At 42.4% G+C, this 23,170-nt stretch overlaps 1 protein-coding gene across 2 annotated transcripts in view; it reads right to left on the reverse strand.

Annotated features, from left to right (window-relative positions):
• The window catches only part of ATXN10 (ataxin 10), a 211,495-nt gene that overhangs the window by 154,608 nt on the left and 33,717 nt on the right, over positions 1-23,170 (reverse strand). The window contains exons 4-5 of one of the 2 annotated variants that reach the window (XM_064283376.1): positions 17,376-17,472; positions 14,970-15,128 (exon numbers count right to left, since the gene is read on the reverse strand). In XM_064283376.1, coding sequence (XP_064139446.1) covers positions 14,970-15,128; positions 17,376-17,472 — 256 coding nt within the window. The remainder of the gene's footprint in view (positions 1-14,969; positions 15,129-17,375; positions 17,473-23,170) is intronic. The other variant, XM_064283377.1, reaches the window with a different exon arrangement.

Raw genomic sequence — 23,170 nt, forward strand, 5'->3', positions numbered from 1 at the left:
TACTAAATGTGGAAACTTACTGGTATAGATATTCCAAAAGTCAGGATTTTAAAGGTTTTTTTTTTTAAATGAAAACTATCTGTGTATCACCACTTCCACAGGCCACAGTATCAAAGTTATACTCATAAAAAGAATGAAATAAATTGTATGGACTCCAAAAGCCCAGAATATGATTTAAATGTGCTCTGGAAAATGGATGCCGTTCTCCTTACTTACGATCTGAAAAATCTAGATCATGGTTGCTTAATACGGCGATGTGGACCAAGTGTACAAAGCCGCTATAAAAGCAGCTCTACTTCTCCTGTTAAATGGGTAGGGCCTTTTCGCTACCTGAGGCACGACATTCCACACTGATTAAACGTGAGTAAGGGTGAGAGAAGAACACATCTGTTGGTCCAACGTCAATGCTTCTTCTACTAGGAAAAGGGATTTATTATCTCCAAAGAAACAGCAGTAGCTACAGTTTACCGAACATGCCCGTGCGGGGCCCTGAGCTAAGGGCCATCCCACATGGGCTACTTTCCCACCACTCTCCGTTTAGGGCCACACTCTCGGAAAGGCAGCAGTTGTAAAGGTGCCGAGCACAGATTCGGGTCTCAGGAAGAGCTGGGCTTGAGTGCCAGTTCCAAGGCTGTCTGGCAGAGTGACACCAGGCATACTACCTAGCCTCCCAGCTTCACAAATACTCTTGATTCTCCTGCTCTGGGCGTGTGGTAAGACTGTACCCCCCGCTCCTGACTCAGGCACCAATATACGACTTGCTTTGGCTACTAGAAAGTGAGAAAAATGATCTGTGTCAGTATCGAGGGGAAGCCTTGAAAAGCACCAGGCACCTCTTAACGACCCTGCCCCTGCCATCAGATCAGAGAAATAAGAGATGAAGATAAAGTCTCCACCGAACTGGGTCCATTTGAGAATTGGCTCTAAATTAGCAGAGCATCCCACCCACTCACACCTCACTGGCAAGTAGAAAAAGTGAGAAATAAACTTCTGTTCTGTTATGTCACAGAGATTTGGGGGGTTTACTTCAGAAACACACCCTACACCACCCTGACAGATACCAAAGTCCGTGGTGTAGGGTTATGCTCAGAACTATTAATGAGATGATGTCTCCGAAGCACTCAGCGTGGTGACTGGCACAAAATAACCAAAATTTTCCAGAATACAAAAGAAGAAGGAAACTTTTCTAAATCACCGTAAGAGGCCAGCGTTACCCTAACACCAAAACCAGACAAAGACGTTGTAAGAAAGGGTAACTACGAAACAATGCGCACGTGAACGTAAGATCAAACAACCCTCCATAAAGTATCAGCAAATTAATCAAGCTATGTATTAAAAAGATAAGACATTATACCCTGCCATTACCCTGGGAATGCAAGGCTGGCTAAACGTTTGAAATCAATCGCTGGAATTCACTGTATCAACAGACTGAAGGAGAAAAATAGTATCTCGATACAGAAAACACACTGGACAAAACTGAATATCCATTCCTGGTAAACATGCTCAGCAAACTCGGTACAGAAGAGAACGACTTCTGCCTCACAAAGGCATCTACAAAAAACCCAGAGCTGACGTCGTATTTAAGGGTGAAAGACTGAACGCTTTCTCACTACGATCAAGAACAAGGCAAAGACATCGGCTCTCACAACATCGTACCAGAGGTGCTAGCAAGCAAAAGAAATAAAAGGCATCTACGAATTAGAAAGGGAAAAATAAAAGTGTCTCGATTCGCAGATGACGTCATTGTTTATGTCACAATCTCCTGAAGAGTTACTAGAACTAATATGTGAGTTTGGCAGTGTCTGAGGATACCCACGGGTCAATATATAACATCAATTTTATTCCTATATACTAGAAACGAACAAATGGAAGTTGATTTTTTTTTTAAGTACCACTTACTACAGTACTAAAAACTGTGAAATACTTAAACATAAGCCTAGCAAAATACATACAAGATCTAAAGGCTATACTACTACTACTAAATGCTAAAAGAAATCAAGGCACACCTAAATAAATGGACACTAGTACTGTTTAAATGTCAATTCGTCCTCAGACTGACCTACAGCCTCCATGCAATCCTAACAAAATCTGAACAAGACTGTTCCGTAGCCATCAACAAGCTGATTCTACAACTTACGTGGAAAGGCAAAGGATATAGAAGGGCCAAAGCAAGTTTGAAAAAGACGACCAAAGCTGGAGGGCTCAGATGACTTGATGCCAAGACTGACTTAATGCTACTAAGTCAGACACTGTGGTATTTGCAAGAAGAGTGACACAGAGATGAATGCAACGGTGTGAAGAATTCAGAAATACGGCCACACTTACAGGGTGAGTTGATTTTTGGCAAAGATGGTATGAGGGAATTCAATGGGACAAGAGGTGTTTTCAACCGATGGTACTAGAACAAACAGGCATCCAAATTAAAAAGAACCTCAGTCCATATTCAGTATACACACAAAATGAATTACAGACTTATAGGTAAGAACTAAAACTCAAGTTCTAGAAGACGACTCAGGAGAAAATTGTGGTCATCTTGGGTTAGAGGCAAGGATTTCATCGTTTCTCAGCTACAACACTGCAAAGTTTGTTCCACAAAACCCACATTCCTCATCCTACATATACCGTTTCTTTTATAAAATCCTTGCCTTGAATTATCACACACATGTACTAAGGTAACATGGAAAGGAAATTCCAACTGAGTTTTTATTTATGGAACGATGACACCAGAAAAAAACTATTTTAATTGCAACACGTACCGTTCACGACTCATGAGTGCTTTGGTATGTGTGAACACATGCATGATGACTTCCCTTTAACATTACGATGCTGAAACGTGGCACAGCTTTTTTCACGCTTCGAAATTGAATTATTGTTTCTCATTGCTGGAGTGAGAGTTTACAGACAAGCAAGGGGAAGAAGCTAGAACGAGCCACGTGGCAATGGATTAAGGCTGAAGACATCAAAAAGAACTCATGTTTAACTTAACATAGATACTGATGTTTCCATATAGAGTATCAATAAGTGTATATACACAAGTTAGTATAGACACATATCTGTTCTTTTTCCAAGTTACTGCTTGTATCAAGAGTCTGTTCATTTTTATTGCTGAGTGGTCTTCCAGTTCGGGCCATACTTGAAGACACCACCTGGGGTTTTAGGTGAATAGGCAACAATTTATAATTTTCCTATTTTAAAAAAAGGAAATGTGTTCTCAGCATTTTTTCAAAGAACGTCCGACTTTCAAGAAAGATTACTGATACTAAGTGGAAGAAGCCTGTACAGTCCTTTAGAGAAGATTCATATGGACCTTCTGGGGGTCTCTCTCACTGGGCACTAAAGACCAGGTGTCCCCAGAAAGGCTGAAGGCCAAGGATGCCTCCAATCACTCAACAAATTCAACTAATACTACATACCAAGGACTGTTCTATGTCAGTCAGGAGTGAGAAAACTTTTTTTTTTTCCCAAAGGGTGCAGGGAGAAAAACTGGCACAGTGGCACTTACGAGAATACCTCGCAGGAGGAGGGAGCAGTTGGCAAACAAACATAGAAGGAGTACGTTATTTGCATAAAAATATGGTAGTTTTTGGTGCTGATCAATGCCGCTAAATGTACGAATAAAGGAGAATAAAGAAACAGAAAAGTGCTGGAGGGAAACACTACTTAAGGAAAGGTGTTGGGGAAGGTCTCTCTTGAAGAGATGACAGACCTGTAGGAGCCACCCAAAGATCTAAAGAGAGACAACTGCCAGCAGGAATAACAGCAAGTAGAGATTCAGGAAGAACAAACCCGGGGTGTTCAGAGAAGAGCTGCACCATCAGCTGGCACTAGTGAACAAGGGAGAAAGTGGGGAAAAAATTAGACCAGAAGGTCAGCTGTAGCCAGGCCGTGTACAGGCCATGGTAAGTGATTCGGATTTGCATAGGGAAGCCACTGGAGGGTTTACTTAAGCAAGGGAGTGACACAATTCATAGTAAATTCTGAAAAGGTCACTCTGGTGAAGAGGGCAAGAGGAGAGGCAGAGATGAGTAAGAGAGCTATTGCAGTAGTCTGTCGACGGGAAAGATGATGGCACCATGAGCTGTCAGGGCAATATAATGCTGTGAAGTGGGTGGCCTCAGGATGTATCTCGAAGATGGGGCTGATGAGGATATGTGGGTGAGAGCAAAAGACAATCAGGGATGATCTTTCAATTCTGAGCCTGAGAAGGTTCTGGGCCTGGGCAACTGGGTACACGGTGATGCTGTTCACTGAGAGGAGAAAGCAGCAGCAAGTTTCATGAGGGGGGGATATCAGAGTTTAGTTGTAGCCCTGACAAGACCGGGCCTTTGAGCCAGGCTGGATCAGTTCAGTAACTGCTGACGTAAACGAGGGCAGCATACGTGTTGCACTGCAACCAAATCTGTCGCCCACAGGATTTTGACCTGAGTGGGAAACAAACAGCGGTGTCCCGCTCAAGGACACAGGCTGAGGGCACTGCTTTGAATGTGCGTTGCTCTCGGCAGCCCTGCCAATAATCCAATCTTTCAGGATCCATACTGTTTCCCGGGCAAAAGACCTGGTTGCTATGCAATGTGTACACTGCCCTCGTTTTTACTCAGGCAATAATTGAACTGTTCCACACCGGTTCGAAGCCCTGGATAAGAGTGAGATGCCAATTAGAAGCACAGAACAGGAGGCTGAATACGTTAAGTGTGGAGCTCAGCAAGAGGTCAAGGACAGAGAGATAAAATTGGACATCACTGACTTAAAAATGGTTATTCTAAACTAAGGAACTAGATGTGGAACGAGAGATGACAGAGAAGTGGTCTGAGGGCTGAGTCATGGTTTATTCCATCGCTGCAAGCAGCCACAGGTGCCAGCAAAGATGCAGGAAGTCTGCCTGAGAATGAAACCAGCAGAGATGAAAGATGAGACAGAGATGAGAGACACACACAGAGTGCTGATGACACCTCTGAAGCCTGGGATCCACTGTACTATTCGGTTATGCAGCCAATCGATGTCCCTTTGTGCACATGCTGTGTGAATGGACTGCCACTCAGATTCAGATGAATTAAGTGTGGTATAACGCTTGATACCTATTACCCTGCCAAGGGTACAGTGTCAAACAACCCTGATTCCTGCCACGAGGGGGCTCAGTTTAACAATTAAAATCAACATGGTGCATTAAGTACTATGATACTGGAATGTACGGGATGCCATGAGAGAAAAGAAGGGCAAAAGATTCAGAAAGCAAGAGGAAGGACAACTATGCTTATTTTCCCAATCTTTTTATACTTAAGCCAACAGTAAAATTTATATGCATAAGGCAAGAATCATCCTAGAACCAAGAGGGTATTCACCTGGGAGTGAAAATTTGTCACGGAAAATAAATCAACTAGATCATTCAAATGCTGTTAGGTGCCATCGAGTCAGTTTTGACCAATAGTAACGGTAGGTACGACTGAACAAAACTCTGCCCAGTCCTGTGCCATTCTCACAATCGTTGCTTTGTTTGAGCCCACTGTTGCAGCCACTGTGCCCATCCATCTCGTCAAGGGTTGTCCTCTTTTTTGCTGACCCTCTACTTTACCAAGCATGATGTCCTTCTCCAGGGACTGGTCCCTCCTGATGACGTGTCCAAAGCACGTCGTGAGACAAAGTCTCGCCTTCCTTGCTTCCAAAGAGCACTCTGGTGGTACTTGTTCCAAAGATAGGTATGTTCATTCTTCTGGCAGTCTGTGGGTATATTCGACATTCTTTGTCAACATCATAATTCAAAGGCATCAATTCTTCGGTCTTCCTTATTCATCGTGCAATTTTCACAAGCCTATGAGGCGACCGAAAATACCCTGGCTTGGGTCAGGGGCACCTTAGTCCCCGAAGTGACATCTTTGCTTTTTAACAATTTAAAGAGGTCTTTGGCAGCAGATTTGCCCGATGCAATAATTCAAATACAAGTAATAAAAACAATGCTTTATTCAGTTATAACTTCATTTTTATTGTGTTGTCTGCCTATCCCCAAAAATTACCAGTATTTTGTATAATACATGACGTAATAAAAAAGTAGAAGCCTCAGAGTTTGGCTTTCAATCCTGTCTCTGTTGAACACTTGTCGGGTGACTGTGGTCAAGCTGGTTTACCTTGCTCAAGGCTCAGGTTCCTTATCTGTAACAGGGGGCAAAATACACTTCACGGGATGTCAGTAACGTGAAAATGAGGTCACGCAGAAACGCTTCCATCACAGAACAACGCCCACTCATCTCCCTTTTCCTCTAACGTGTAACCCAGTGCTGACACCCACCTCTTAGCTGATAACCTACCAATGCACCTTTCCTGGGCTGTCAGAGTTAGATGAAGTCAAATGCCAAAATTCAGCCCCTTCATTAATCCAGGGTTATCTAAGAGCACGAAAACATCTTTCAACCCTACAAAGCAGCAAACCTTTCTAGAAGACCACTCTTCCAATAATTCAAACCAAGTCAGGCCAAAGACTTGCCCACCTACATTTTCCTGTGTCTGTGGTGTACCCCAACAGAAAGACCCAAAGTTACTGAAACTTTATTTCTTTCTAAGAAAAAAAAGGAGGAGGGGAAAAAAAAAAAAACAATAATAAACCTGTGGACTCTAAGACCACGTAGTTTTGTGCTCATTGTCAGCTATCCCACACTGTTGGAGAGGGAGGGCAGAAAGCAGGTTTTCTCTCATTTTAAGTGATGGGTTCACAATTTAACACTGAAAATAACAATTTTCTTGGAAGGCTCTAGATTTTTGGAATCCTAGTGTTTTTTTTTTTTTTTTTTTTTTAGTGTTTACCGAACGCGAAGTTCCTCTCACACAAATCAAAATATTCAGTACCTGGCTTGCTAAAGGCACAAGTTAACCACTACGTTCCATCCTTTTTCCTGTCTTAATTCCACTTGGTGACCTTTGATAACTTTAATTTAAACTAGTCTGAAGTAGATTTTATAAATGCCCATTATGACCGTTTGCCTTTTATCCTGTGCTGCTAAAAAAGTACACACACTTAAAATATAATCTAAGGTAGTTAACAAATGAAAAACTCAGCTACAGAAAATTTCTCTCCGTGAGCCGACTCTGAGGATTCATCCCGTCATGTTCGTGAAGCGCTAGCAAAACGTAAGAGATTCTGGAAGTCAAGCACGTATTACTTTCACGTACCAGCTTCTGTTTACGTGAAAAGGCTAACTGAAACACAAATCAATATTCAGAAAAATAAAAATTTGAAAAATTAGGTGTAATCTGAACAAAACGATAAAAGTTTATACTAAAAGAGGCCAAAGCTGACAAAGCTCATGCCTCACCAGTGAAATGCCAAGTGGGATTTTCCCCGTGGCTCAAGGCTCGGGGTACCTGAAACAAACGTGTGCCCTAGCCACACTGGACATGACATGGAAACATACACAAAAATAGATTTTAAGGAAAACAGCAGACTATTCAAAGTAAATCAACTGCCAACGTTAACCACCTCACATACAAATTCTTCCAAAAGCACATCTTTCCTCCCAACTCTGAGTAAAGGTATGTGAGGAAATCATCCCCACACAGAGTGGAAAACTGAAACGGCTCACGGACAGGTCCCACTCTCTAAGTACTTCGGAGACTATAGAGAGAAAATATGACTCCTGCTCTATGGAGCTGAAAATCCAGGGGGAGAGACCTAAGCGTGTGAAAGGAAATTTAAAAATAAAAACTGAGTAATAGTCTGAGAGAACAACTGTCAGTATATGGGGAAAAAAAAAGCCCCCACTTCAGCCTGGAATAACTAAAGAGAAAACTAACATGCCCAGATCAGCCAGGTTGTAAAAATTATAATGTACAAAATCCACATGAAGCTTGCTTTGTGTGCTGAATAGTTTCTTGGCTTCAAGATAAATGGCTTATAATTTTGAAACTGCTTAAGTAGGCTGAATCTTTAAAATTTTTATTAAAATAAAATGTATATATAAACCGTAACACAGAAGAAGAGAGCGTAACGTAACACACATCAGTGGTTTGTCACAAAGTGAATACATCCATGTAGCCACAGCCAAGGTCAAGAAACAGAAACTACCTGATCCCCAGAAGTCCAGTTTTCAACAAAATATTATGAGGCAGGCACATAACGCAACAGGAAAGTACAGCCCATACACATGAAAAGAAGCCATCGATAGAAACTGTCACCGAGGAAGCCCAAACACTGGACTTACAAAGACTTTGAATCAGGTATCTTCAATAGGCTCAGACAACTGAAGAAGATCATGTTTAAAGAACTAAAGTATGAGAACAATGTTATCACCAAACAGAGAGTATCAATAAAGACATACAAATTATAAAAAAGAATCAAGAGAAATTTTGGAGTTAAAAGACAGACTAACTGAAATGAAAAATTCAAAATGGATGATGAGTGTAAATATAAGACTAAAAACCCTACAACTTCCAGAAGATAAAACAGGAGAAAATCTATGTGACCTTGAGTTTACCAATACCTTTAAATACCAACAGTACAATCCGTAAAAGAAAAACTGGTAAGTTAGACTTCACTAAAATTAAAAATTTTCACTCTGTGAAAGACACCATTAAGAAAATGAAGGACAAGCCATCTGCTGGGAGAAACTAATTGCAAAACATGTACCCAATAAAAGACTTGTATAAATACACAAAGAACTCTTAAAACCCAACACTAAGAAAACAAACAACCCAATTAACAAAATGGACAAAACATCTGAAGGTACCTCAACAAAGATGATAAATAAGTATATGAAAAGACGCTCAACATCATCTGTCATCAGGGAACTGCAAACAAAAACAACGCCATACCACTAAACACCTATTGCTATTGTTCGGTGCCATGGAGTCAATTCCGACTCACAGCGACCCTATACACAACAGAATGCAACACTGCCCGGTCCTGAGCCATCCTCACAATGGTTGTTATGCCTGAGCCCATTGTTGCAGCCACTGTGTCAATCCATCTTGTTGAGGTTCTTCCTCTTTTTTTGCTGACCCTGTACTCTGCCAAGCGTGATGCCCTTCTCCAGGGACTGATCCCTCCTGACAATGTGTCCAAAGTATGTGAGACATAGTCTTGCTATCCTTACTTCTAAGGAGCATTCTGGTTTTACTTCTTCCAAGACAGATTTGTTTGTTCTTTTAGCAGTCCGTGGTATATTCAATATTCTTTGCCAACACCACAATTCAAAGGCATCAATTCTTCTTCTATCTTCCTTAATCATTGTCCAGTTTCCGCACACATAAGATGCAAAAACACCGTGGCTTGTGTCAGGAGCATCTTAGTCCTCAAGGTGACATCTCTGCCTTCCAACACTTTAGAGAGATTTTTTGCAGCACACTTGAACACTGCAATGTGTCTTCTGATTTCCTGACTGCTGCTTCCGTGGGTGTTGACAATGGATGCAAGTAAAATGAAATCTTTGACAATCTCAATCTTTTCTCCGTTTATCATGGTGTTGCTTAATGGTCCGGTTGCAAGGATTTTTGTTTTATGTTGAGGGGTAGGTAATCCATATACTGAAGGCTGTGGTCTTTGGTCTTCATCAGTAAGTGCTTCAAGTTCTCTTCACTTTCAGCTAGCACAGTTGTATCATCTCCATAACAAGGTTGTTAATGAGTTTTCCTCTAATCCTGATGCCCTGTTCTCCTACATATAGTCCAGCTTCTCAGATTATTTGCTGAGCATACAGATTGAATAGGTATGATGAAAGAATACAGCCCTGAGGCACACCTCTCCTGACTTTAAACCATACAGTATCCCCTTGTTCTGTTCAAACAACTGCCTCTTGATCTATGTAAAGGTTCCTTAAGAGCACAATTAAGTGTTCTGGAATTCCCATTCTTCGCAATGTTATCCATAATTTGTTATGATCCACGCAGTCAAATGCCTTTGCATAGTCAATAAAACACAGGTGAACACTTTCTGGTATCCTCTGCCTTCAGCCAGGATCCATGTGACATCAGCAATGATATCCCTGGTTCCATGTCCTCCTCTAAATCCAGCTTGAATTTCTGGCAGTTCCCTGTCGATATACTGCTGCAGCTGCTCTTGAATGATCTTCAGCACAATTTTGCTTGCATGTGATATTAATGATACTGTTTGATAATTTCCCCATTCAGATGAATCACCTTTCTTGGGAAGAGGCATAAATATTAATCTCTTCCAGTTGGTTGGCCAGGTAGCTGTCTTTCAAATTTCTTGGCATAGACAAGTTAGCACTTCAGTGCTGCATTCAAATGTTGGAACATCTCAATTGGTATTCCGTCAATTCCCGAAGCCTTGTTTTTCGCCAGTGCCCTCAGCAGTTTGGATTTCTTCCTTCAGTACCATTGCTTCCTGCTCATATGGTACCTCCCGAAATGGCTGAATGTCAACCAATTTGTTTTGGTGTACTGACTCTGTGTACTCCTTCCATATTCTTTGGATGCTTCCTGCGTCATTTAGTATTTTCCCCATAGAATCCTTCAGTGTTGTAACTCAAGGCTTGAATTTTTTCTTCAGTTCTTTCAGTTTAAGAAATGCTGAGTACGTTCTTCCCTTTTGGTTTTCCATCTCCAGGTCTTTGCACATGTCATCATAATTCTTTACTTTGTCTTCTCAGGGTGCCCTTTGAAATCTTCGGTCCAGCTCTTTTACTTTATTGTTTTTTCCTTTTGCTTTAACTACTCAACATTCAAGAGCAAGTTTTAGAGTCTCTTCTGACATCCATTTAGGTCTTTTCCTTCTGTCTTTTTAATGACCTCTTGCCTTCTTCCTGTCATTCCACAACTCATCTGGTCTTCAGTCATTAGTGTTTGATGGTCAAATCTAGTCTTGAGATAGTCTCTAAATTCATTTGGGATATACTCAAGGTTGTACTTGGACTCTGGTTGACTCATTCTAATTTTCTTCCGTTTTAATTTGAACTTGCATATGAGTAATTGATGGTCTGATCCGCAGTCAGCTCCTGGCCTCGTTCTCACTGATCATATTGAGCTTTTCCATCATCTCTTTCCACAGATGTGGTCAATTTGACTCCTGTGCATTCCATCTGGTGAGGTCCATGTGTACAGTCACCATTTATTATTGGTGACAAAAGGTATTTGCAATGATTAAGTCGTTGGTCTTACAAAATTCAATCATGCACTCTCCAGCATCGTTGCTATCACCAAGGCCGTATTTTCCAACTACCGATCCTTCTTCTGTTTTCGACTTTCGCATTCCAATCACCAGTAATTCTCAGTGCATCCTGATGGCATGTTCCATTAACTTCAGACTGCAGGAGCTGGTAAAAATCTTTAATTTCTTCATTTTTGGCCTTAGTGGTTGCTGCATAAATTGGGTCGTATTAACTGGTCTTTCTTGTAGGCGTATAGGTATTATCCTATCACCAACAGCATTGTACTTCAGGATAGATCTTGAAATGTTCTCTTTGACAATGAACGCGACTCCATTCCTCTTCAAGTTGTCATTCACGACATAGCAGACCATATGACTGCCCGATTCAAAACAACCAATACCAGTCCATTTCTGCTCACTAATGCCTAGCGTATCGATGTTTATTCCATTTCATTTTTGACGACTTCCAATTTTCCTAGATTCATACTTCATACTTCATACATTCCACCTTCTGATTATTAATGGATGTTTGCAGCTGTTTCTTCTCATTTTGAGGAGTACCACATCAGCAAATGAAGGTCCCAAAAGCTTAACCTCCATTAATTCCAACTGTACTTTCAGGAGGCAGCTCTTCCCCAGTCACGTTTTAAGTGCCTTCCAACCTGAGGGGCTCATCTTCTGGCACTGTATCAGACAATGTTCTACTGCTATTCATAAGGCTTTCGCTGGCTAATTCCTTTCAGAAGTAGACCACTGGATCCTTCTTTCTAGTCTTAGTCTGGAAGCTCAGCTGAATCCTGTCCACCATGGGTGACCCTACTGGTATTTGAATACTGGTGTCACAGGTTCTAGCATCACAGCAACACATAAGCCCCCACTGTATAACAAACTGACAGACGCATGGAGGAAATACCTATCGTTGTTGCTGTCGTTAGGTGCCGTCAAGTCAGTTCCGACTCATAGCGACCCTACGTACAACAGAACGAAACACTGCCCGGTCCTGAGCCATCCTTACCATAGTTGTTATGCCTGAGCCCACTGTTGCATCCACTGTGTCAATCTACCTTGTCGAGGGTCTTCCTCTTTTCCACTGACCCTGTACTCTGCCAGGAATGATGTCCTTCTCCAGGGACTGATCCCTCCTGACAACATGTTCAAAGTATGTAATACACGGTCTCGCCATCCTCGCTTCTAAGGAGCATTCTAGTTGTGCTTCTTCCGAGACAGGTTTGCTCGTTCTTCTGGCAGTCCATGGTATATTCTTCCCCAACACAATTCAAAGGCGTCAATTCTTCGGTCTTCTTTATTCGTTGTCCAGCTTTCACATGCATATGATGCAACTGAACATACCATGGCATGGGTCAGGCACACCTTAGTCTTCAAGGTGGTATCTTTTCTCTTCAACACTTTAAAGAGTTTCTTTGCAGCAAATTTACCCAATGCAATGCATCCTTTGACTTCCTTACTGCTGCTTCCATGGGTGTTGATCGTGGATCCAAGTAAAATGAAATCCTTGATGGCTTCAACCTTTTCTCCATTTACCATGATGTTGCTCATTGAAACACCTATTAATAAGGCAAAAATCCAAAACGCTGATGACATCGAATGCTGACAAGAATGTAGAGCAACAGGAACTCTCACCCACTGCTGGTGGGAATGCAAAACGGTGCAGCCTCTCCAGAAGACAGTCTGGCAGTTTCTTACAAAGTTAAACATCGGCTCACCATACAATCCAGTCATCGTGCTCCTAGGTATTTACCCAAGTCACATGAAAACATATGTCCGCATAAAAACCTGTACATGAATGTTTATGGCATTCATAACTGTCAAAAACTGGAAGCAACCAAGATGCCCCTCAATAGATAAATGGATAAACAAACTATGGCACATGCATACGATGGAATATTATTCAGCAATAAAAAGAAATGTGCTATGAATCTGTGAAAAGACAGGGAGTAATCTTAAGTACATGTAGCTAAGTAAAAGAAGTCAGTCTGAAAAAAGGTATGTACTGTATGGTTCCAACTATATGACATCCTGGAAAAGGCAAAACTATAGAGACAGTGAAAACAGATCAGTGCTTGCCAGGAGTTCAGGAGGAGGAGGAATGAATACATGGAGCACAGGCCATTTTTAGGGCAGTGAAACTGTTCTACAGGATACCGGTGGACTGGTTGGCAGTGGACTGCATTAACTATTTGCACCACCCAGGGATAAATTAGGATAAATCCAAAAAAATCCATGCCAAGACACATCATAAGTAACCATCTGAAAAGACAAAGAAAAAATCTTAAAAGCAACCCGAGAGAAAGGACACACTACCTACTGGTAAAAACAATGTGAACGATAGTGAATTTCTCATGAGAATGAATGCCCACGAGGTACCCATCAACCTCTAATTGTCATCGAACCATCGACAGCTGCCACAAGGGCCTGACCTGTGTACAGGCTTCCCCACTATCCGAACACACAGCATTCCTACCACACCTTTCCTAAGCTGAAATGGCATAAAGAATTATCATTAATTCACATGGGAACATTTTTTGAGCATTCCCAGCCCCCAAAATAACCTACCAAATCAGACCAAATAACACATAAAACCTAAAATACCACTAACATGCTAAAAGCAAAAATGATATAAACAAATCAAGATAAAACACAGATGCTCACAGCTATGCTGGCTTGAGGCTTAGATGCTGAGTGTAGTTCCCAGAGAAGGAGCTTTGGCCAAGACAGAGACATCCCCTAACTGGGACATAGGCCCTGAAGGCCACCCCCTTCCTGGGTTAGGGCTGCACCCCCAGTCACCACCCTCCCCAGCTCATGTGTCTGAGAGTGTCCAGCATCTTGGCCTTCTCAGAGTGACCAGGAGCAACCCCCCGAAGTCCAGGGATGGCTGGGGATAGGTGGAGAGAGGGCAGAGGCTGCAAGGCACCTGGGAAGAAGCCACGAAGGAGGGGTCAAATCAGCCGCTCCCTCCCACCCTCACTGGCGCCTGGGATCAAGGCCCACAAAGAGAGGCTGACAGGCGGCAGATGGCACACACTGGGGAAGGAGGGTGACCAGCCTCTGCCACAGGCCCCCTCTCCTAGTTCTGCCTGGAGCCTGGAGCGAGGTGGGTGGACAGAAGCAGCATGGTGGGGAAGGGGTATGCTGGAGGAAAGAGGGGTCACCGGATAGGGAGGGCTGGTTGGGGACCCACGGTGTGGCCCTTTTGCCGCCACATGGAGCTGCAAAAGGATCTAATGCTGGAGGTGGGGGCGAAGCCACTCTCACTGCTCGGGGCGCATGCTGCTTCTTTAACAGCTCATTACATAATATCTATTGTGTAAAAGCGAAAATCCTCTTTGGGTTCCTCTCAGCAAAAACAGGTACTAATGTAGGTCTTTCGCAAAAGCAAGGCGGAATAAAACAAACTTTCAAAAAGCGGTGCATACCTGGTACTCCAAAGGTGCCTTGCCCATCTTCACAAGGTGTTTTGTCTTCTCCCTTACACCAGGAATGCCCTCCCTTCCTCCTCAGCACCTTAAAAAATTCTTCTCATCCTTTAAGGCCCAATTCAAGCCTCCTCCTCGTCTTTCACAAAGGCTCCAAGTTGTGCTGAGCAACTGTTCTGATTGTGTCAATACGTTTAAGTTTTATATTACCATTCAATTCTCACATCGTACTTCAAATTTCTACTTGTGCGTCTTACTCCCTGAGATGGTAAGCTCTTTGAAGGTAACCCTGACAATCTGCTGTACACACAATGTCATTACATCAACATGACAGGGGTCTGATTTTTTTAGAAACAAAGGAAAACCATGATTTTTGAAGACATCTACAAGGAAAGTAATCTGTCAGGATATTCCTAAGCGATCACATCTGTGAAGACACTTACGGCCATTCTGATTCAGGCTGCTTTTGGTGTGCTTCGATGACACTAATTGCAATATTGAGGTTTTCCTGCAGTTCGTTCATTCTTTCAAGATTGAGGGTTGTGAACATAATCATCGAAGAGTAGGCAACAATCTTTTTGTCGTGATGATTTAAGCAAGTACTTCAAAATAAAGAAATGAAATTCTTAGCCCAATTTTGCAACAGGATAAAATATGATAACATAAATAATAATTTCACTAACGAATTCAGTATACAGTGATATTTTTAAGAATCTGATAAAGAATTACAACACCATAAAACAAGTACATTATATACTGAAAAGATCTAATTCAAAACAGGAAAACACAGTCACAATAAAAACTCTAACGTTAAAGCTGTAGCTCACTTGACTTATAAGCAAAAAGCAAAATAACATTTGATTAGAGAAAAAGACTAAATTATTACATTTATAAAGCAGGAAAATGCTCGTTCCTATTCAAAAGAAAAATCACAAGGTAAGAAATGATAACTCAATGACTACTGGCATCAATGACAGTTGTGAGGGACAGGATGTCGAAGGCGAAAAACAGAATTTAGAGTCAGGAGGCTCCGTGTAAGTCCTGGCTAATCTACCCCTCAGCTGTGTGACCTCAGGAAGGTCACTAATTTATTGATTGTCAGTTATTTTATGGATCACCCACTATGACAAAAATTTTTTTTTACATTCAAACTTCACAACACTCTCCTCAGGGGAAGTATTATCCTCATATTACAAACCAGGAATGTGGGGACTGAGGCTCAGAGGGACTAAGAAACTTTACTTCCCAGAGGCAGAAAACCACTACCTGCCAAAGCTGGAATTCACCATTGGTTTTATCTGTCTCACGAACACTGAGGAGTGAAGTCATAATCTCTTTCAGGGTGTTTTCTGATATAAAAAATGAAATGGGATAACAAGATCTTCTCTGCCTACCTCACAGGGCTTTTGTGAGGCTCATATGAGATAATGTAAGTAAAAACACCATGTAAACTGCTAAGACTTCCCCAATTGTCCTATCTTTTTTTAAGAGCCCCACCTCTGTTTTTCTATGACACCCTGGATTTACCCTAGCTGTGTTAGTTATCACACTGTAATGTACGTGCCTGTTCCTTTATTTCCCCCACCAAAGCCTAGACTCCTTGCGGGCAAGGAATGCATCTAAGTTATCACTGTATCCCCATCGACTCAACAGCACACAACAGCAGCACGCAACCTGGAGTATAGTAGGCGTCCACAATGTTTTAAAGGAATGAATTCTCAAAACCAATTACTTTCTGTAGCTTCTATCCCATAATTACATTCTTCTACCCAAGTTCAATTACTATTCATCATAAGGATAACAGGCATTTACATACCTTCAACCCTAATTATTTGCAGGAACTTGAGAGCCAATTAAGAGACTACAGAGCTAGAAGTAACATTAGAGATCATCTGATCCTAACACCATACCTAAAGGTAGGCCCAGAAGAGCTAGACAGCCAGGGACGGCAGAGCGGTATTTAGGCAGTACGGTATTTAGAAAGAGTAGAGGCTGTGGACCCAGACAGCATGGGGCTCATATACCAACTACGCCATTTAACAGCCTTAAGCTTCAGTTCCCTTATCTGTCAAACGAAGAACAATACCACTTCCCCTGCTGGGCTGTTGTAAAGGACAGGGATGGCGTACACAAAATGCCCAACTCAATGCATTCGGACAACAGCTGCTGCCACCACCAAAGTCACCCCATTCATTGGCAACAGAGCCTGGATTAGAAGCCATTCCGCCCATTCCCAACGGTGCCTTTTCTCTTACCTATCCTGCCTGCATTACCTGCTCGCATTTACCTCAGTGTTCAATTTCTTAGGAACCAACAGACCCGGCAGAAAAAAAGGTAGTAGATCACCAGGGAAAGTACCATGATCCAATGTGGCTAAAGGATCAGTCAGCTGCATCTTACATTTCTCCACACCCAGGAAAACACACAGCACTGTGCTAAGCGCACACAAAATGCTCAGAACATTGAGGGCTAATTAACTGCCCATACTTCCGCCGTAATTCCAGTGTTTTCCTTTCTTTTTTTCTTATAAATTTCACCGTCCTTAACATCATTCCTACTTCAACCATAACCTTTATTTTCTTAATTGAAATAAACTGACCAACAACGTGCAGAGCTCAATGAATTTTTAGATATGCCTACAGCTATGTAACCACCACCCAGATCAAGACATAGAACGTCTCCAGGACTCAAGGAGACTCCCCTGTGCCCTCTCCAGAACCCCAAAGAGTAACCCCACACTGGCTTCTGTCACCCTCAGTTAGTTTTTCCTGGTTTTGAACTTCATACAAATGGAATGACGTAACCACCATCTTTTTGGAAGTTGGAAAAATTCTCATCAGTATACTCACAAAAAGAGTTCTGGGAAGGCATGAGCCCAAACAATAGACTGGGATTCTTCATTCCGTGAGGCAACGTTGCCCAGAAACTGCAGGCCGCAGCGGAAAGCTGAGAATGTGCCAAAGCAAAAACAAAAGTTATATGATTAGAAAAATACTTTCAATACACAATGAATAAATATATCTGGATAAGAAATATTCCCCATGTTATTCAACAGGAAGTTTCTGTTTTCTTCTGTGAACTATGAAGGGCTCTCTTCACAGTGTAACTTTTGGCATGACATTAATATTGAAAAGCCTCAGCAAAACAACTAACTCTACACAAAAGTCATTAACTTCTTAAGTAAGACTGTTAATGTAGACACACACAAATACACCTGTAATTACACTGAACGTAACTGGAATACGACCGCCAATTAAAAGACAGTGACCTATAGACTGGATTTTGAGAAACCTAACTACATACAAAAAAAAAAAAAATTTTTTTTTTCTCTAACTACATGCTGTGTAAAACAAACGTATCTAAAACTGTCAAAATATGGAAAGTTAAATAATGGAAAAAAGATGTACTGGGCAAATGCCAACCTAATTAGGAAGTCACAAGCCAGTTAAAATTAGACATAATAACCTTAAAGGCAAAAAGCATTGTTGGAGATTTTTTTTAGAAAGGGGGGAGGGTCATTCCAGAATGATTCCCCAGGTGTCACAAACGGTTAAGCGCTCAGCTGCAAACCAATAGGTTGGCAGTTCAAGTCCACCAAAAGGTACCTCAGAAGAAAGGCTGAGAGATCTACTTTCAAAAAATCAGCCACTGAAAACCGTATGGCACACGGTTTTACTCTGACACACATGGGGTCGCCATGCGTCAGAGTGAACCTGACGGCAACCAGTAGGCAGTCATGTTCTAAGTGCTTTACGTGGACTATCTTCTTTAATTTTCACTGTGAGGTAGGTATTATCGCTGTGGTGTCCCGTCGAGTCGATTCCAACTCATAGCAACTCTATATTATTATGACATACGAGGAAACACAGGCACAGAGTAAGTACATCGCCCAAGTCAAGCAGCTAGAGGAGGGCTCAGCCAAAACGCAAGCAGGTAGCGTGACTTCAGAGCCAGAGCTCTGGACCACAACACTACACTGAAATACGAGAGCTGATATGTGGCCAGTTCATACTGGTTTGGTGATGCTGATGACTAAAATGTTAAAACACTCCTGTACTCTGTCGTAAACAGACATTGCCTCCCACTCAAGTGCCCACCCCTTGCCCAGTCCCCTCCTCGGGACATACCCCCCATAACTAAAAGGTCAACACCTGACTGAGCTTCTGTCCAACACGGCCATGCCCCTGCACTACCAGTGGTGTCTAGTCCATGGGCTCAGTGCCCGCGCCCTCTGGTTAAGACTAGGGCCAAGGCACGCTAAACACGGAGAAAACGGCACACACAAAGGTCCTCAGTGGGAAGAGAGGGACACTTCTGTAGAACTACACGCCAGTGGGAACACAGTGATAAGGTCACAGGGTAATAACAACAAAAACAGTAACTGACATTTACCGAGTGTTTGCTCGGTGCCAGCCACTGGGTTCTGATTGTACTATCTCATTTAATCCCATAACCACCTTCTAAGGTAGGTATTAATATGGTCCCCATCTTGCAAATGAGTGAACCAAACCTCAGAAACATTAGGTTACTTGCCCAAGGTCATGCAGCTTGCAAGTGGGAGAACCAGGCCTGGCAAAAAGAGAGATGGCTCTTCCTCCCAGGCAGGCATCAAAGCTAACCAAGGATGGTAACGTGCAACAAGAGAGCACAGTTTCTAGGTCTCTGCTTTCCTAGAAATGGCGGGTTAACCTGCCGATCCAGCCCCCAAGCTCCTGACCTCTGTCATTGGAGTTTCCCAGGCCCTGGCACCTTTGGGTTGTGGTGGAGCAGTGATGAAGCATTTGGCTGCTAACCAAAGGTCAGCAGTTTGAATCCACCAGCCACTCCTTGGAAATCCCATGGGACAGCTCGACTCCGTCCTATAGGGTCGCTATGAGTTGCAATCAACTCAATGGCAACAGGTTAGGTTCTTTTTTTTATTGGTTTGGCGCCCTCTGCCTGAGCCTTCCCTTCAAACCCTGCCACCTAATCCCTGGCTGAGCACAGGACAGGCTCCTCACCCCAACACCTCAAAGAAAGAGTAGTTGTAAGGATTAAAGAGGACCAAGTATGTGTCTGAGCTGTTCATTCATGAAGCACAGCAACACAACATCAGACTCCTCAAAGAAGGGTTGCAAGACTACCGCCAAAATTCATAACACTGCAATAAAAAGGTAGGCCAACAAAAGCCAAGTGCCTGAAAACTGAGTCAAAATTATACTTGAAACCAAAAAAGCCAGACACAAAACTGCCAAGTACACATTCATGACCCTACAAGTACACGCCGGAAACGACCAGTCAAAGCTCACGTTTGTCTTATGTGGCCTGAGTACTGGGATGATTTTTTTCCTTCCATTTTCTAAATTTTTTTTTAATTAAATTATAAAAAACATTTATAGAAAAAACTTCGTTTTTACTCAGATAAGCCATAGTTCAAAAAAAAACATACATTTCTACTGAATATTTTAGAACATTAACCGTCAAAGCCTTGTAAAATTTCATTTAACACAAAAAAAGCCAACAATGTAAGTAGGTCTGAAAGCCAGCTGCCCCAACAATTTATCAGGCAACTAAAAATGAGCATTATGGAAGGAAAAGGTTTAAAGATGTCATGGAAACAAAGTGAAAACTCCAGACAGGTACAAATGACAGTTTATTTTTACCAAACTGGTTATCAACTGATCTTTATGTAAATACTGCAAATGTTACAAAGCTCCTCGAAAATCCCAACATTATTTTTACAGATTAGTAAAGAATAAATGCCAAAAACAGCACCAATAACACAATTAAAATAACCCAGGTTTTTGTTTACATAACTTGATGAGCATCATGTATTCGTCACACCACTGCAATTATTTCCTGAAAATACTACTCTAAATATTATTTTGACAATGTAATTACAGTAATTCCCTCAAGGGTGGTAACAAAAAACTGGCACATGCACCCTGCTAACGGTCTACCTAGAGTAAGGTTCTCACAGGGAGACAGTGAAGAGATGGCACAGATACTTTACTAAGAAGCAGAATACATGTTACAAGATTACATGAGCAAACATACTATAAAAAAAAACGCTCAAGTGTCATTGTTGAATTCAAATTTCATTGTTAAACTCCAAATAAAATTTAGCAATTTCATTATCTCCTTTTTCAAGAAGGTGGTGAGAATTATCACTTAACTTCCATTTTCCTTCTTGTCTCAGTAATACTAGCCTTCCAACTCTGTCCATAAACACAAGCCAACCACTCAACATTGATACAACTAAAAAAACAGATCTAAATAAATCTCCATGTTCATGGATTGGAAGACTCGATTATTGTAAAGACGGCAATTCTCCCAAAATTGATCTATAGATTCAAAATAACCCCTACCAAAATTCCTGCTGCCTTTTTTGATAGGTAGTCAAATTTGTATAAAAATGCAAAAGATCCACGATAGCCTAAACAATTTTGAAAAAGAGCAAAGTTGAAGGGCTTACACCTCCCAGTTTCGAAATATCCAATAAAAGCTACAGTCATCAAGACAATATGGTACTGGCAGAAGGACAAGTATACACATCAAAGGAACGGTATTACGAGTCCAGAAATAAACACCCACATTTACGGCTTATTAACTGTCAAAACGGGTGCCGAGGTACACTGACAGGGAGAGGACAGTCTTTAATAAGTGTTACTAGGACCACTGGATCCTGGATGTAAAAACACTGGTTTAGATCCTCACTTCACACCAAACATAAAAATTCAAAGAAAATGAATCACTGCACTAAATATAAGAGCTAAATCGGTATCAAACTTTAAGGAGAAAATCTCCATGACCTCGGGTGAGGCAGAGTTCTTATACACAACACCAAAGTACAATCCATAAAAGACAAAACTGGATGCGGGGTGCTGGGGATAGGAACCAGGATTGAACGCAAATGGGCACCAGAGTCCTTTGTAGGGTGATGTTCTAAAACCGGCTGGTGGTCATTTTGCACAACTCTGTAAATTTACCAAAAATCACTGACTCGTATGCACACTTAGAAGGGGGGGAATTTTATGCAATTTACATAAACTGTGTCAAGGTATGTAAACTATGTGTGTAATATAAAGGATGCCTCGCCAAAGCTGTTAAAAATGAAACTGATGTAACTGCAACTCCCTGAACTGTCAAAACCCTGAACGTATCAAACATAAAATAGTCTGTAAGGACCTACTCCCTCGACCAGCAAGTACCAAGGAAGGGCCCAGCCACCGCCACCAACCAACAATTCACTCATCAACGACAAGCCGGCTCACAAGAGCCCTTCTGAAATCTGCTCTTCCAAGTTTTGCGTCAGATCGCCTACTCAGAGCAGGGAAAACAACACACCCAGCCCTCGCTTGTCAACATGGTTAGGTTCCAAAGGGTATCATTCGAAAACAGAGCATTTTTTTTTTTCTGTTTTCAGACCACCTGTTTGTCCGATTTTTTTTATTTAGAAAACATGACCATAGAAATCCTAACAGCTAAGGTTTACTAACGTGTTCATCACCGTGACAAGTCCAGTTATGGATCATTCCTCTGCAGAGAAGGCTTGGAGGAGATAAAGCTGGGCTGTGTGACTGTAGCCCACGGTTCAACCACTTCGCCTTCCTCCTATTGTGGGTTACAGCTTCCCTGGCAGAGCTGCCTCCAGGGGTCCACTCTCACCCCTGCAAGGCCTGTGTTCAGGATCATGGTGTCTGCTCTGTCCTCTAGGCCCGGCCAGTCACGGAGGCTTGGGGCTTCCTGCCCTGCTGCTGGGAGCCTGGCCACATACCCGACCCCACCAAGGCAGAGGCTTCAGGCCCCGTTTAGCTAACTCTGGAAGGTCACTAAACTCACATGCATTTCTTCCAAACACCCTCTCCAATGCCTTTTTTTCTTTCCCCCCTTCCTACCCCCCACAGCAGTTTTAAGCTACAGGGCCTCAGGCCACACAAGAGCTGGGAACCCAGAACAGGTGCCTGCTGGATGGGTGCTGCCTCTGTTTCCGCTCGAGAGGCCATGCCCTGAAGGAGGCCAGCCCCACATAACAGCTGGATGCGGTGCCCCAAATGGCAGGAGGGAGCCAAGGGCATGGGGCAGCGCAGCCCAGCTTCCAGAAGTCCACCTAGAGACCCTCCTCAACGGAGGCGACGCTCCACAGCTGTTTCCACCAGGCCCACCACCTCATTAATGTGCAAAACAGTCAGATAGTAGATTTTTTACTGTTTTCGTAAATGCAAAATGATAGATAACGAGAGAGCTGGTAAGTGAGGAGTAGATGCCAACATCGTGAGGGAAGGCTGAAAATCATTATCGTATTTTATAAAAACTAAATGTCGAATCACTTGCAGCAAACCTGAGACAGAGCAGAGAAAAAGGAGAACGGACTGGGGGAGACAAGGAGTCAAGGGAGGGTATTTTTAAAGGAAAATGGGAGAGTGTGTTATACCATGACAAAAATCATGGCGAAGAGAGGGAAAAACCGAGGCTGCGGGGGAGGAAGGGGATAATTTCAGGAGCGGGGTTTCTGAGTAGGCGAATGGGGACAGGCTCCAGCACACACGTAGCGGGCTGGCTGGTTCTAACAGTGATTAATCGCAGCGTCTGTGCAGTGCTCCCTCTCTGCTGCTTTATTTAGGAATACAGCAATAGAAGAGAAACCTATTTCCGCCCAGCAGAG

Source organism: Loxodonta africana, chromosome 4 (assembly GCF_030014295.1).
Source record: "Loxodonta africana isolate mLoxAfr1 chromosome 4, mLoxAfr1.hap2, whole genome shotgun sequence".
In the NCBI taxonomy this organism is placed as follows: Eukaryota; Metazoa; Chordata; class Mammalia; order Proboscidea; family Elephantidae; genus Loxodonta; species Loxodonta africana.